The sequence below is a fragment of the Dendropsophus ebraccatus genome, chromosome 8 (genome assembly GCF_027789765.1).
Source record: "Dendropsophus ebraccatus isolate aDenEbr1 chromosome 8, aDenEbr1.pat, whole genome shotgun sequence".
NCBI lineage: Eukaryota > Metazoa > Chordata > Amphibia > Anura > Hylidae > Dendropsophus > Dendropsophus ebraccatus.
In genome coordinates, this window is record NC_091461.1 from 101,535,547 (window position 1) to 101,551,412 (window position 15,866).

The window sequence follows — 15,866 nt, forward strand, 5'->3', positions numbered from 1 at the left end:
AACATTACTAGAGGGCCCCTCTGTGACTCACGCAGATAACACGTCTCCATGCCGCATCTGCCATGAATCAGTGCAACAAAAACAAAGGAGAATCAAGCAGAACAATATAATGCAGATGACATCAAGGGTGGTAGGAATTCCCGAAAATATGACCGAGCCATGAGCAGCTGCAGATAAAACATCCCCGAAGCTGGGGTGCGTGTCTGAAGTCTCTGCCCCGGCGGCCTGAGACGCCGCCTCTTCTTTTCATGGAGTCGAGCAGCAACCATCAACAGGTTCTGAGGAACCGCCAGATTTATGTGATAAACTATATATACACAAGGTTTGTAGAGGGAAAATAACTCACTAAATATTTACTTGCCGCGGAGGTCGGAGGCAGCAAATAAAACGGTTTAAAGTGGAGCTCTATCCTGGATTAACATTGGATCTATAGCGTGGTAATGTAAAATCCAGAATCTTTTATGTGCACGCATGTCCGGCAGCTGAAACCCCCAGTAATCAGCTGCTATAGCCTAACTATAGTCCGGCCACCCAAGAACCCATTCACACCACATTTTGCTGCTATGTCACTGTGGTATACCATACGTTGTAAAAAGTTCAAACTTTGTCTGATATACATCACGATATATCTAGGTAAGGCTGGGTTCACACTGTGTTTTTGCTGTCTGTTTAATGGAAAAAACGGATGAATTTGTGTGCATCCGTTTTTCCAATGACTTCCATTATAAAATGTTTTTGTGTACACTAAAAAAAAAAAGATGTGTTTTAACTAGAGATGAGCATGCTCGAGTCAATCCGAACCCGAACTTTCGGCATTTGATTAGCGGTGGCTGCTGAACTTGGATAAAGCCCTAAGGCTATGTGGAAAACATGGATATAGTCATTGGCTGTATCCATGTTTTCCAGACAACCTTAGAGCTTTATCCAAGTTCAGCAGCCACCGCTAATTAAATACCAAACGTTCGGATTCGGATTGACTCGAACCCGAACCCGATTCGCTAATCTCTAGTTTTAACCCTTCTTTTTACAATGTACGTCAATAGAAAAAAAGATGCAGACAAATGCATCCGTATAGTCATTCGTTTTACGGATCCATTAAACGGACAGCAAACTTTGTGCCAAGCTGTGACGAAGCGCGCATGTGCGCGAAACTGCCGTGGCTGGTATGAGTGTTGTGTTTGTCCTCCCTCACCTAGATCTGTTCCAGTTATGAATTTCATTTATTCTACAATAAAGTAAGAAGACAACAAGTGGCGGTGAGTGTCGATTCCGTTTACTATATTGGATTTACACATATATACTAAAAAGTGTAGAAAAGTGCACATGGTTAATAAAGTCTAGGGCACACCACAGTATACAGTATGTCAGAATAATTTTAAGTAAAGTGGGAAGGTGTCATAGCCCCTAAGTGAAATTGGTCTAACTGGTGATGAGTTATTTTGTTAATGTCATGACATCATCATCCTCATTGTACAGCCAGGTTACCCTGTCCTTAGTCTACATTATGTTGTATACTATGCAAGAAGAAGAGGCCGAGCTGCAGCTGCTACCCCTCCACCTTCTCCGACCAATACACAGATCTTCTGGTATCATAAGAAATCACAGAACTTAGGTCTGAAATGGCTGTCTGCATTGCATCCCTACTGTGCGCTATATGGCATAAACACAATCGACCTTCAGTGACAACAAGCCTCCAGTGTTGAGCAGCACAGAAGCCCCTGACACGTGTCTGGCAGCTCCTCACACGTTGGCTGGTAAAGAATGAAGTCTCAGTGGCACGCACACTGACAGAGAGGCAACCCAAACGCAGCATTGTTCGTCTCCGCATGCGATGTGGACGGCACAAACCATCAGAAAAATGTAACGGTAATTACACTCAGCCCTCGCTGGAAATCGCAGACAAGCTCTAATTGTTTCTACTTTCATGTGAGACATTTAGTAAATGTTAGAGCTGACATGAATGGCAGCGGCTGAGCAGAATTTTGGCAGCGAGACAAGACGGTTGTAAGGCTCCATGTGGACTGGAAATGTCAATGCTGCTTGTATGCGCTATTATTCAGGAAATCCGGTCACTGTAATTACACGACATTACAGCAGCGCCGCGTCAGCGCAAGGTACGGAATGAGGGACAGGGACAAGATCTGTGCTAACTCATGGCTGGCTCCAGACTTGCATTTACACTACTCAAAAAACGTTAAGGATATTTGGCTTGTCAGGTGGTGCTTGATGGTGGTGTTACAGTGTGGGCAGGTGTGTCTAGTGGTGGTGGTGTTACAGTGTGGGCAGGTGTGTCTAGTGGTGGTTGTGGTGTTACAGTGTGGGCAGGTGTGTCTAGTGGTGGTGGTGTTACAGTGTGGGCAGGTGTGTCTAGTAGTGGTGGTGTTACAGTGTGGGCAGGTGTGTCTAGTGGTGGTGGTGTTACAGTGGGGGCAGGTGTGTCTAGTGGTGGTGGTGTTACAGTGTAGGCAGGTGGTGTCTAGTGGTGGTGGTGTTACAGTGTGGGCAGGTGTGTCTAGTGGTGGTGGTGTTACAATGTGGGCAGGTGTGTCTAGTGGTGGTGGTGTTACAGTGGGGGCAGGTGTGTCTAGTGGTGGTGGTGTTACAGTGTGGGCAGGTGTGTCTGGGCAATACAGAACTCATAACTCTGTACCTCTGAAAATTAATGACCTGAGGGCAGCCCTTCAAGATGACTGGGATGCCATGCCTCAGAAGACTATAAGGCAACTTGTGAACAGTATGAGACGTTATTGTCAAGCTGTAATTAATGCTCGAGGACACATGACAAGATATAGAGACAGTGACATTGGGGTATTGGGGTATGAGACAGTGACATTGGGGTATTGGGGTATACCCACCACTGGTGTTGGTTTTTGTTTCAATAAGTTGTTTAAGATAAGGAAATCACCATTGCTGCTTCTACTTATATGCCCCGCCATATAATATCACTGGAGCGGGAACTTTTATGCTTTCCATAAATTTCACCCACTAGTCAAATATCCATAACTTATTATGAGTAGTGTAGTTTCTTTTAAGTATTTCAATGACATGCCTTGCAGCAGGGGATGAGGCTCTGAACACCTGGCTTCCATGGAAAGCACCTTGCATGTCAATGCAGCAAAGCTACCAGAAACTGAAGTTAAAGGGATGGGTAAGAAGACTCTGTCCTGCTGTTATGTTCCAATAGGGCTGAATGAAGAATCTTTCTAACCTTCATCCTCGGCACCATTTTCACTAAATTACAATTGTTCATCCAACAGATTATGAAGCTGTATGACCACCTTTAGGTTAAATGGGACCAATCAAACATCCAATGTTTAGGAAAGGTTCCTTTAACAAATGGTGGTGGTCAGGGGTAAATCAGACATGTTTCATTTATATGTTCTTGATCCTTTCTTCTTCAGGGATATAACTGGTACCAGGAATATCTGACAGCGGGTTACTCCCTTCTCCCCATTTACAACACTGTTTTTAATACATAAGCTCACATACCCAGGAACGTCATCTTCTACTCTTATAATGGGTTCTTTCATTGCTCCTAGCCAAGCGCAGTATGAAACTCATCTGGACGGACCAATGAACCTAATCAAGAACATACGGTCTACAGAGGATCTGGATTATGAGAACAAACCCTGTTGTGAACAATGTACTTGCAAACATCGCCAGAACAGATTCTTCTGTCTATTTGAGAAGTTTTCTTTAATAAAATGGTACCTGGAACATCTGCCAAGCAGCAGAGTTCAGAGACATGGTGGTCAACATCTCCTCTTAATATAATCAGCTATGGGGCTCCCCCTATAAAAACAGAAGTTAACCCTTGCACGGATGTCATGAGACCTCAAGACTATTCAGGCAAGTTCACGCTCAGATTTTTTTAACGTTGTTAACAGTGGTATTTCAGTGCGATGGACACATCTTAGAGGACAAAAACCGTGTCCAGGTTTTTTTTTTCCCCCAGGCTATTTTTCAAGCCATGCCATATGAGATCCATACTATCTAACCAGTTCAACTCTAACATGAGGGACATCATGGATGTATTAGCCAGGCTTTGTTGGTTGACATCATCCAAGCCAATAGGATCGAGGAAAGGGTAAGTACTATAGGAAGCATATGACAAACATTACCATGAAGGGAATAACAATCTCAGTGTAAGCGGAAGGAAGAGACTGTTCCTCTCATGATCCGAATGAGCAGATGGATCTCTGGGTGGTTGCTTTGACTGCCTCTTGTCCCCCGTAAAACCAACAGGTTGAGTTTATGGGACCTTTATCTTTGTAGAGACTCGATGTACAATGACACAACATAGTTGTCTCCATCACTTGCATGGCTGCCAGCATTGTGTTCTTAGTAGACAATGATTGTCGTGGACAATGTATCTCATAAGGTTTCCATGTGTGCACGGATGGACAATCCACATCCACCATCAGCATTAGGTTAAGGTAAAGAAGACTTGGATTGTGAAGACAGTTCCGCTTGGTTACACTGCAGGTAAACAAATGCCGCTCACCCAGGGTGACCGAGTGTAAGAGTAGCCATGTCACAATGATCAAACAGATCAGGTAACATGAGCTGGGGAAAGGGGCAACTGTGTTTTTTTTCCCTTCTTACATACAGAAAAGTTGCAGTTGGTTTAACCCTCGGAGGAGGTCACTCTGCAGACGGAAATGTGCTAAATCATTTATACTACAAATCAGCCAAGTGATGAAAGAACATCTGGATCATGAAGAAATCCTACATTTACTGGTATCACCTCTCTGCTGGCTGAATAAAACTGACATATCAAGCACATCCCTCGAGCTTCAAGAATACGTAACGTCTTCATGTGGCCATGGGCTACTGACTGGCAAGAGCAACCGCATCTGACCCCATTCAAGGAGTTAGGAGCCTAAAGAGGTTGTCTGGGAAAAACGAATACCAGGCTGCTAGGCTGTGGGGGACATGTCAGTTATGTAAACTTACCTGTCCTGTCCCCCCACTGCTGCTGGATGACGGGTCGCCCGCTCTGCATGGCTGTCTGTGTTTTCAGAACATCCAATGACATCCCGTTCCCAATGAAAATGGACGCTCAGCATAGACTCTATACTGAGTGGTCATTTCCTACGGGAGTGGGAAGATGCGGGGAATGGGACTCACAAGCACTGGCCAGAATTCATTTTCCTCGGAGAACCTCTTTAAAGAGTCCCATCAGTAACTTTATAAAGTTTAAGGTTAGTTCCCAAATGCTGGTCTCTGGGACTCGGGCGGTAGGGAGAAGGCCAGTGTTATTTAACCTGTGATTCTTCAGCTGTTGCAAAACTACAACTCCCAACAAGCCCTGACAGCCTGCTGATGGGAATGGTAGTTTTGTAACAGCTGAAGAGACACGGTTTGGTAAACAGCGACTGCACAAGGGTTCTCCCCGAGTTATGGCTTCTCTCAGGCTTCCAACCCTTGCACTAGTCACAGTAGGTGGGATGGAGTATAAGCTAACAACTGGACTACATTCACTAACTGCAATGATGCAAGGAGAAATCAATAGAAAATGATTGCAAAAGTGGAACAAGAGTTGGAGCAAGCCAAGAGATGAACCATGGGTGAAGTTATCACAGGCCAGGAGCTATAACCAGAAATATAGGGAAGATGTGACAGGACAAGCCAGAGTAATCGCCTGCCTGGGACATGGGGCAGATATGGTCAAATGTATCACCAGCCCAGATCATCAACATCAGTGTCCACAAGAACGCACAGATCCAAAGCTGTCACCAACCAGCTGTGTCTCCTGGTGCAAAGGTCCGGCACAAATATCAATAATTGCCATGTGGTCAGCATTAGCAGGCTTCATCACAGGTGATTTTCTTGTCATAAACAGTCCAATAAAGCCTGGTAATGCTGATCACATGATAAGGTCTGGTAATACTGATCACATGATGAAGCCTGGTAATGCTGATCACATGATGAAGCCTGGTAATGCTGATCACATGATGAAGCCTGGTAATGCTGATCACATGAGGTCTGGTAATCCTGATCACATGATGAAGCCTGGTAATGTTGATCACATGAGGTCTGGTAATCCTGATCACATGATGAAGCCTGGTAATGCTGATCACATGATGAAGCCTGGTAATGCTAATCACATGATGAAGCCTGGTAATGCTGATCACATGAGGTCTGGTAATCCTGATCACATGATGAAGCCTGGTAATGCTGATCACATGATGAAGCCTGGTAATGCTAATCACATGATGAAGCCTGGTAATGCTGATCACATGATGAGGCCTTGTAATGCTGATCACATAAGCCTGGTAATATTAAAGGGGTTATCCGCGGCTACAAAAACATGGCCACGTTCCCCCCTACTCTTGCCTCCAGTTCAGGTGTGGTTTGCAATTAAGCTCCATTTACTTCAATGGAACTGACTTTCAAAACCCCACCTTAACTGGAGACAAGAGTGGGGCAAAAGTGTCCATGTTTTTGTAGCGCTGGATAACCCCTTTAATGGGTACTGTGTAATACTTATCTCCTGTGCTGGTGCTACCTAATTTAATACTCTCCAAATGCTTCTCATTCATATATCAGTTCCTTAGTAACCGAAGTACAGAGTGTGGTAGACAAAAAAGAACTAGATACCATATGTATATTACCTTGTCCCTTAATTCCGAATGGAGGCAAATATTCCCTGATTTTTCCCCATTTTCTGAAAGAATCATCAAGAAACATTGGTGCTGGTCTTGAGAACCTACAAGTCATAGAGAAAAGAATAAAATTAACCCATCACATCTTAACAGGAGGAAGATTTCGAATAATCCAGCATAACAGCACAAAACGTATATTACAGATCTACCACACATGTAGAACCCATCATGATACTGTGCAATTATATCTAGTCCAGACAATGCTCAGTGGCCGAGACACCCCGGACCCTAGACCGAAACGTAACAATTAGATTTGAGCACAACTCCAGCATGCTCCAGACCGATCGTTCGGCATTTAAATACCGATGTCTGAAGAAGTTGGATGCAGCCCTGGGTGTCCGGGAAAACAATAAGATATGTGCAGCCCATATGTTTCACACAGAACACTGGATATAACTACAGACGAAGTACAGACGACTAACGATAAACGATCTTAAACCGCTAAGGCAAACGACCCAAAATCGTTCGCCCAAGTACACGAAACGATGATCGTTATTTATGATCGTTCTTGCGGTCGTTTAGTCGTTGCTATTGCGTACGTTTCAGCTGTGAATTCTTATTCCACCGAACGATATGCGAACGATGAGCGAACGATCAAACGATAAAAATAGGTCCGGATCCTATTAAACGATCAACAATTTCTCGTTAGTCGTTTAAACGTTGCCTGCTATTACACTAAATGATTATCGTTCAAATCTGAACGATTTAACAATTTTTCGAACGATAATCGTTCCGTGTAATACCACCCTAAAGACAGGACTGTCCTCGTTCACTAAGCAGATATCTTTAGCAACGGTCAGGAAAGCAAATGCAAAGTTGCAGAACTAATATTCCAAAGTTTCAGCTCTATGTCCCTAAAACAGGGGAATCCCTTTAATATTAGTCAGCCGCACATCTTCTCCATTGATTTATAGTCTTGTGTCACACATGGCTTGCTACAAGGAAGTCAGCCAGAGTTTGGACAGATGTCCCCAGTGTTATCACAGATAAGGTCATGAAAACCATGCAAAGACGCAGCTTCAGCACGGACGCAAAGCCGTCCCGGGGGATCCATCCTGTCATTTCAGTAACTTTGGCTGGGTGGCATATGAAGAGGAGGCTGCGGCACGTCAGGCCGACAATGAAAGCTCAATAATTGATGAAGGGAGCACAAAGCATTCCTGCCCTGGCCGCTCATGGGCTTCCCGTGTGGAAATGTGACTACGACCCTACATTCTCCTCCTGGGACAGGAACATTACCTGACACCAGTGCATCAGTTCTGTCCAGGGTGCAGGGACCGAGGCCGTAAATTATTCATCCCCTTATTATACAGCATGTAACATGAACATTACTACATTAACTTAAGAGCACAGCACATTATGAACCAAGCCAAGGGGCAGAAACTTCTATTACCTCCTCTTATAACAATAACCGCTGCCCTTAGGGTGGCCCATTGGTGTGTGATTGAGGGAATGTTATGGCGCACACATTACAGGACTTTTATATATATATATATATATATATATATATATATATATTGCTGCGGGGGATATGTGAGAAAAAGAGGCACATCACCCTGTTAATTTCTCTATCATTGAGAATGCGCCAACAAAGTATAACAGAGGAATGTGCCAAAATGTAATGTACTAAGCTCAGCCAAACTACAGACAGCGATGGTGAGGACGGTTTACAGTGAGAGCGCAGCCTGGCGCGCGTTGTCCGGATGTAGCCTCACACAACCCCTGATAGTCGGCACAAACAGATACAACAGACCTAGAAGGGCACACTTGTGTAGCTGTTGAAGGTTATGGGCATAGCAGCGTATACAATGAAAACACGTCATAATCGTGGCATCAACAGAGCCAATATCATCATACATAATGGATGCTTCCATCACTCCCAACCTCCTAGTATTCTGAGGAGCACCACTGTTGCTGTGTGCTTGGAAAGGATTTAAAGGGAAACTAATAGAGATGAGCGAACCTCAAGCATGCTCGAGTCCATCCGAACCCGAACGTTCGGTATTTGATTAGCGGTGGCTGCTGAAGTTGGATAAAGCTCTAAGGTTGTCTGGAAAACCTGGATACAGCCAATGACTATATCCATGTTTTCCACATAGCCTTAAGGCTTTATCCAACTTCAGCAGCCACCGCTAATCAAATACCGAACGTTCGGGTTCGGATGGACTTGAGCATGCTCGAGGTTCACTCATCTCTACAGACTAATGAACCTAACCTGCTGATAGCTCTCTTTTGTGCACGGGGCACCGAGGATGAAGATGTGTGTGTTACCTTCATCCTCCACACCTCAGTGCTGTTAGTACTGTAATCCTGCATCTAGTAAGGCCGTTTGGAGCCATCACCCCCAGAGAACTGATCAGCCCCCGTCCGGCCCACTTTACTGATAATAATTAGAAGGACGGGCCGGCTGTGGGATCTGATTAGTGCTTATGGGGTGGTAGCCCCACATCCAGTACTCCAAGCAGCATTACCAGATGCAGGATTACACTACACACTGCACGGAAACAGCACAGAGGATGGAATTAAGAGACGTACCTTCATCCTCAGTGCCCCATAAGCAATAGGGGACTTTCACCAAGTTAGATTCGTCTACCTACCACCTATGGTGGTAATTTACATAATAACCATATTCAGCATCAAAGAGCGATAGTAATCTACAGTGCCATTATTTACCTATGATGCTCCTCTGCATTCACACCAACCATATTGTTCTAATCTCTAAAACCCAGTGTTCATGGGTGATGTGTTTTGGATTTAGGGTGCCTTCACACACACACCTGATCCGCAGCAGATTTGACGCTGCAAATTTGCAGTGAAATCCGCTGCGGATCCGGAGCCAGTTCATCCCTGTGAGAACACAATGACATCCCACTGTATGTAAGTTAACCCCCCTCCCCGGCCGGAGCATACATCACCTGCTCCCCGCTCCTTTGCTTTGGGGGTCCTCGGCTGGACGCCCCACCCAGCCAAACAGTGGCTGCGGCAGGACAGCGCACTGATTGGCTGAGCGGGACGAGCAGACGCCGTAAACCCCCGAAGCAAGCCGTAGCGGGGAGCAGGTGATGTATGCTCCGGTGATGTATTTTCATAGGGATGAACTGGCACTCTATCCGCAGCAGATTTCACTGTGAATTCACCTCACGAAATCCGTTGCGGATCCGGTGTTTGTGAAGGCACCCTTATAATAACTTTTTTTGTTATTCATACTGTATAGCACCAACATAGTCCATTGCACTGTACTTACTCAAATTGGTCCTTGTCCCCAATAGGAATACCAATGTAAAGTCACTCTATCACAAGGTCTGGGCATACTAACCTGGTGACGTAGCCCAGGTCACCATGATCAAAACCCTTTACCCGCTCCCTGTTTGCCCCATTCTCAAGATATGGGCAAAAATAAAATTATGTAAATGAGCCTGCTTGGTGCACTAGGGGTGGTCCCAAGCCCCCAAATGCACCGATTCACCTGACTGGCAGCTCCACAAAACACCCCTCTTTGAATGTTCTTTCCCTTTAAGCGACATTGCGGTGGTCAGCTCACGAGTCTGGTGCAGTCACCCCTCCTGCATGACGGCCATCAGAGCCGAATGCTGCAACGTCATTAAAGGAGTTATCCAGGTTTAGAAAAAGGATGGCTACTTTCTTGCACAAAGAGCTTTACTGGTCATAATCTTCATGGATTTTTTTTCTTTGAATGTGATTACTACCTTACATGCGGGCCAATGTATTGCTTTGCTGTACAGGGTAGCTCGATAGCGCTACAAAAAGCCACAGCGTAGCCATAGTGAAGCCATGCTGCAACCATAGCCGGTGTCATCTCTTATAACTGTAGGGTCCAACAAACACCACAGCCCTGAAGGAGACAACTGAACTGGCTGCCTATACCGGTTACATAAGAGGGGGGATCATAATATAAAACCATACTACTAATAAATCCTAAGGCTATGTTCACACACAATAAAATACAGGCAAAATACGACTGTAAAATAATTACAAAGAAAAAGAAAAAAACAGCTGTATTTTCAATCTAATAGTAAGGTACATTAAAATCTGGGGGCAGCAGTGTCAGTCCTGTAGCTCATACACCTCCCTGTGCAGACCCCTGATAGTTTGTGTACAGAACAAACTGGTGTTACTTTCTCCCAGGGACCACACAGGACTGTTCCCGCAGTCTCCAGTAAAGGTGGAGTCATCATTTATCCTGCTAATTATATTTAATTACTGTCGCCTGATCAAGCCCTGAAACGTGCCGCATTATAGAATAATAATTACCCTGAAGGAAGAGACTGGAAGAATAAAGTTACCACCTATATAACAAGTGATTCTATAACCTAATATTGTCCTTGACATTTATAATGTTTAGTACTGCAGCAGGGACTCGGCAGTATGTTTCATAATGGCTGCTGTTGACTGATCCTGGTACAAATATGTTAATATTCTTGAACACACTGGGAAGTATTTATATTAATATATGAAGTAGTTATACTCTAACTTGTACATAGGGGCAGTATTATAATAGTTATATTCTTGTACATAGGAGCAGTATTACAGTATATTTTTTTTTATATAGGGGCAGTATTATAGTAGTTATATTCTTGTATATAGGAGCAGTATTATAGTAGTTATACACTGTTTTTGGGGGGCCTTTGGGCATTGGTCCTGTGACAGTGGGGTTGCAGGGCCGTTCTATGGCCTCCCTTTTCTGTTTGTGCACGCCTTGCAGGGTTGGCGGTCGCTGACTGACACTGTGGTGAGTTAGTTTAGGGACCCATGTGAGCCAGGAGACCTGCACGCTGGTACATGGGGCAATATGGTTTGATCAAATTATATACCAACATCCTGGAGTTGGTTTTTAAATGTAGCTGAGAAGCATTAGTATCAGCCATAGGTGTGAGGTGCAGCGCTATTTTCCCTCCTTGTCTGTATTATAGTAGTTATATTCCTGTATATAGGGGCAGTATTATAGTAGTTATACACGGACTGGAGAGAAAGGAACAGCTACACATCTATGGCTGATACTAATGCAGCTAGGCCTATATTAAAAATCAACACCAGATTGTATGTATATGATTTGATCAAGCCATAATAGCCCGTGTACCAACGTGAAGGTCCCCTGGTTCACACGGGTCCCTACACTAACTCCACACTGTGTCGGTCAGTGACAGCCACCCCCGCAAAGCGTGCAGGGAAGGGAGGCCATGGAACGGCCCTGCAACCCCCATGTCACAGGACCAGACCCAAAAAGCCCCACCAGAACCCGGCCAGCACCACCGGCAGGGAAGGCTGCCCCCATACGACACAAGTATGGATATGGTATTACCAGGGCCGCCATCAGGGCAGTATTGGCGGTACAGCTGTCAGGGGCCCGGGCTAAAACTAGCATCCAGGGGGGCCCGGCAGCCCAGCCTACCTGTGTGTAAGCCTGACAGCTGTACCGCACAGGCAGGAAGACACAGGGCCTCCTCCTCACTCTCCCTGGGCCCCCTCCTCTTCCTCACTCCCCCGGGCCCCTCGGAGGAGAAGGGGGAGGGGCCGGAGCCGCTGTGTGAGGAGCAGGAGGAAAACAGGAAGCACGTGGGTCCTGGAGCTTCCCAGCAAGTAAGTGTAGATGTGTGTGTAATCATGTGTGCTGGGGGGGATGATGTGTGCTGGGGGGGATGATGTGTGCTGGGGGGGGGGGGTGATGTGTGCTGGGGGGGGATGTGTGCTGGGGGGGATGATGTGTGCTGGGGGGGGATGTGTGCTGGGGGGGGGATGTGTGCTGGGGGGGATGATGTGTGCTGGGGGGGGATGATGTGTGCTGGGGGGGATGATGTGTGCTGGGGGGGGGGGGTGATGTGTGCTGGGGGGGGATGTGTGCTGGGGGGGATGATGTGTGCTGGGGGGGGGATGTGTGCTGGGGGGGGATGTGTGCTGGGGGGGATGATGTGTGCTGGGGGGGATGATGTGTGCTGGGGGGGATGATGTGTGCTGGGGGGGGGGGGTGATGTGTGCTGGGGGGGGATGTGTGCTGGGGGGGATGATGTGTGCTGGGGGGGGATGTGTGCTGGGGGGGGATGTGTGCTGGGGGGGATGATGTGTGCTGGGGGGGATGATGTGTGCTGGGGGGGGGATGATGTGTGCTGGGGGGGATGATGTGTGCTGGGGGGGGATGATGTGTGCTGGGGGGGGATGTGTGCTGGGGGGGGGATGATGTGTGCTGGGGGGGGATGATGTGTGCTGGGGGGGGGATGATGTGTGCTGGGGGGGGATGTGTGCTGGGGGGGGATGTGTGCTGGGGGGGATGATGTGTGCTGGGGGGGGATGTGTGCTGGGGGGGGGGATGTGTGCTGGGGGGGATGTGTGCTGGGGGGGGATGTGTGCTGGGGGGGATGATGTGTGCTGGGGGGGATGTGTGCTGGGGGGGATGTGTGCTGGGGGGGATTATGTGTGCTGGGGGGGATGATGTGTGCTGGGGGGGATGATGTGTGCTGGGGGGATGTGTGCTGGGGGGGGGATGTGTGCTGGGGGGGGGGGGATGATGTGTGCTGGGGGGGATGATGTGTGCTGGGGGGGATGATGTGTGCTGGGGGGGGGATGATGTGTGCTGGGGGGGGATGATGTGTGCTGGGGGGGATGATGTGTGCTGGGGGGGGATGTGTGCTGGGGGGGGGATGTGTGCTGGGGGGGGGATGTGTGCTGGGGGGGGATGTGTGCTGGGGGGGATGATGTGTGCTGGGGGGGGATGTGTGCTGGGGGGGATGTGTGCTGGGGGGGATGATGTGTGCTGGGGGGGATGATGTGACCTGGGGGGGATGATGTGTGCTGGGGGGGGTGTGTGCTGGGGGGGGATGTGTGCTGGGGGGGGGGATGATGTGTGCTGGGGGGGATGATGTGTGCATGTGTGCTGGGGTATATTGCACCCTGTCAGCCCCAATATCCCTGATCCCTGCACCCTGTCTGCCCCCACATCCCTGATCCCTGCACCCTGTCTGCCCCCACATCCCTGCACCCTGTCTGACCCCCCATCCCTGATCCCTGCACCCTGTCTGCCCCCTCATCCCTGCACCCTGTCTGCCCCCACATCCCTGCACCCTGTCTGCCCCCACATCCCTGATCCCTGCACCCTGTCTGCCCCCACATCCCTGATCCCTGCACCCTGTCTGCCCCACATCCCTGATCCCTGCACCCTGTCTGCCCCCACATCCCTGATCCCTGCACCCTGTCTGACCCCCCATCCCTGATCCCTGCACCCTGTCTGCCCCCACATCCCTGCTCCCTGCACCCTGTCTGCCCACACATCCCTGCTCCCTGCACCCTGTCTGCCCCCCATCCCTGATCCCTGCACCCTGTCTGCCCCCCCCATCCCTGATCCCTGTCTGCCCCCACATCCCTGCTCCCTGCACCCTGTCTGAACAGCACCCGTCCGCATAGGAATGGGTGAAGCCTGACTGTATGAGGAGATCCCTCCATGCGCTCCTTAGCTGGGATCGTATGGGGCCACCAGGAAGGGGTTAATAGCTCCCTTAATGTTACACCTCTGTTCCCCCTCCCCCTTTGGGATAACTGGGCTGTTAGGAGGCCAATACCTTTTAGCCCCGGGTTTTTTGGGCCAATCAATGGGTTCGTGGGCAGATCTCCCCTCCCCCCTATATAACACCTAGCTGGCCCGCGCTTTTTCACTGACCTGCCTTCTCTGGAGCGGTTTCCCACCCTCCCTCCCTGGAAATGTTTGTTACATATATATATTAAAAAAAAAAAAAAAAAAAAAAATAATAATAAAAATTATACATAAAGGAATTTTGAATATATAAGTCACAGCAGCGGGAAAAAACCTGTTTGGCAGTTCTGGGGAATAGCTGTCGTACGTGTACGGTGGGAGTCCGCCGGTGGCACCCCGAGGCTACCCCTTAGGTTGTTGGGCACTCCAGTGCCCGTGGTTAGTAACGGTTATAAAAGGGTTAAATAAAAGCTGTGGCCGACCATCACCCAGCAAAGTAAGCACTGTGTCTGTCCTTTATTTCTGGTGGCGTTAGAGTAAGTGGGGTTTTTGACATGGAACTCTATACAGTCTGCCCCCACATCCCTGCTCCCTGCACCCTGTCTGCCCCCACATCCCTGCACCCTGCACCCTGTCTGACCCCCCATCCCTGATCCCTGCACCCTGTCTGCCCCCACATCCCTGCACCCTGTCTGCCCCCACATCCCTGCTCCCTGCACCCTGTCTGCCCCCACATCCCTGCACCCTGTCTGCCCCCACATCCCTGATCCCTGCACCCTGTCTGCCCCACATCCCTGATCCCTGCACCCTGTCTGCCCCCACATCCCTGCTCCCTGCACCCTGTCTGCCCCCACATCCCTGCACCCTGTCTGCCCCCACATCCCTGCTCCCTGCACCCTGTCTGACCCCCCATCCCTGATCCCTGCACCCTGTCTGCCCCCACATCCCTGCTCCCTGCACCCTGTCTGCCCCCACATCCCTGATCCCTGCACCCTGTCTGACCCCCCATCCCTGATCCCTGTCTGCCCCCACATCCCTGCACCCTGTCTGCCCCCACATCCCTGATCCCTGTCTGCCCCCCCCATCCCTGCTCCCTGCACCCTGTCTGCCCCCACATCCCTGCTCCCTGCACCCTGTCTGACCCCACATCCCTGCACCCTGTCTGCCCCCACATCCCTGATCCCTGCACCCTGTCTGCCCCACATCCCTGCTCCCTGCACCCTGTCTGCCCCCACATCCCTGATCCCTGCACCCTGTCTGCCCCTCATCCCTGATCCCTGCACCCTGTCTGCCCCCACATCCCTGATCCCTGCACCCTGTCTGCCCCCCATCCCTGATCCCTGCACCCTGTCTGCCCCCTCATCCCTGATCCCTGCACCCTGTCTGCCCCCTCATCCCTGATCCCTGCACCCTGTCTGCCCCCCCATCCCTGATCCCTGCACCCTGTCTGCCCCCTCATCCCTGATCCCTGCACCCTGTCTGCCCCCACATCCCTGCTCCCTGCACCCTGTCTGCCCCCTCATCCCTGATCCCTGCACCCTGTCTAACCCCCCATCCCTGCTCCCTGCACCCTGTCTGCCCCCACATCCCTGATCCCTGCACCCTGTCTGCCCCCACATCCCTGATCCCTGCACCCTGTCTGCCCCCACATCCCTGATCCCTGCACCCTGTCTGCCCCACATCCCTGCTCCCTGCACCCTGTCTGCCCCCACATCCCT

At 49.3% G+C, this 15,866-nt stretch overlaps 1 protein-coding gene across 5 annotated transcripts in view; it reads right to left on the reverse strand.

Moving 5' to 3' along the window:
* The window catches only part of ST3GAL3 (ST3 beta-galactoside alpha-2,3-sialyltransferase 3), a 184,037-nt gene that overhangs the window by 23,222 nt on the left and 144,949 nt on the right, over positions 1–15,866 (reverse strand). For all 5 annotated transcript variants that reach the window (XM_069981268.1, XM_069981267.1, XM_069981271.1 and 2 more), the window contains one exon: positions 6,618–6,712. In XM_069981268.1, coding sequence (XP_069837369.1) covers positions 6,618–6,712 — 95 coding nt within the window. The remainder of the gene's footprint in view (positions 1–6,617; positions 6,713–15,866) is intronic.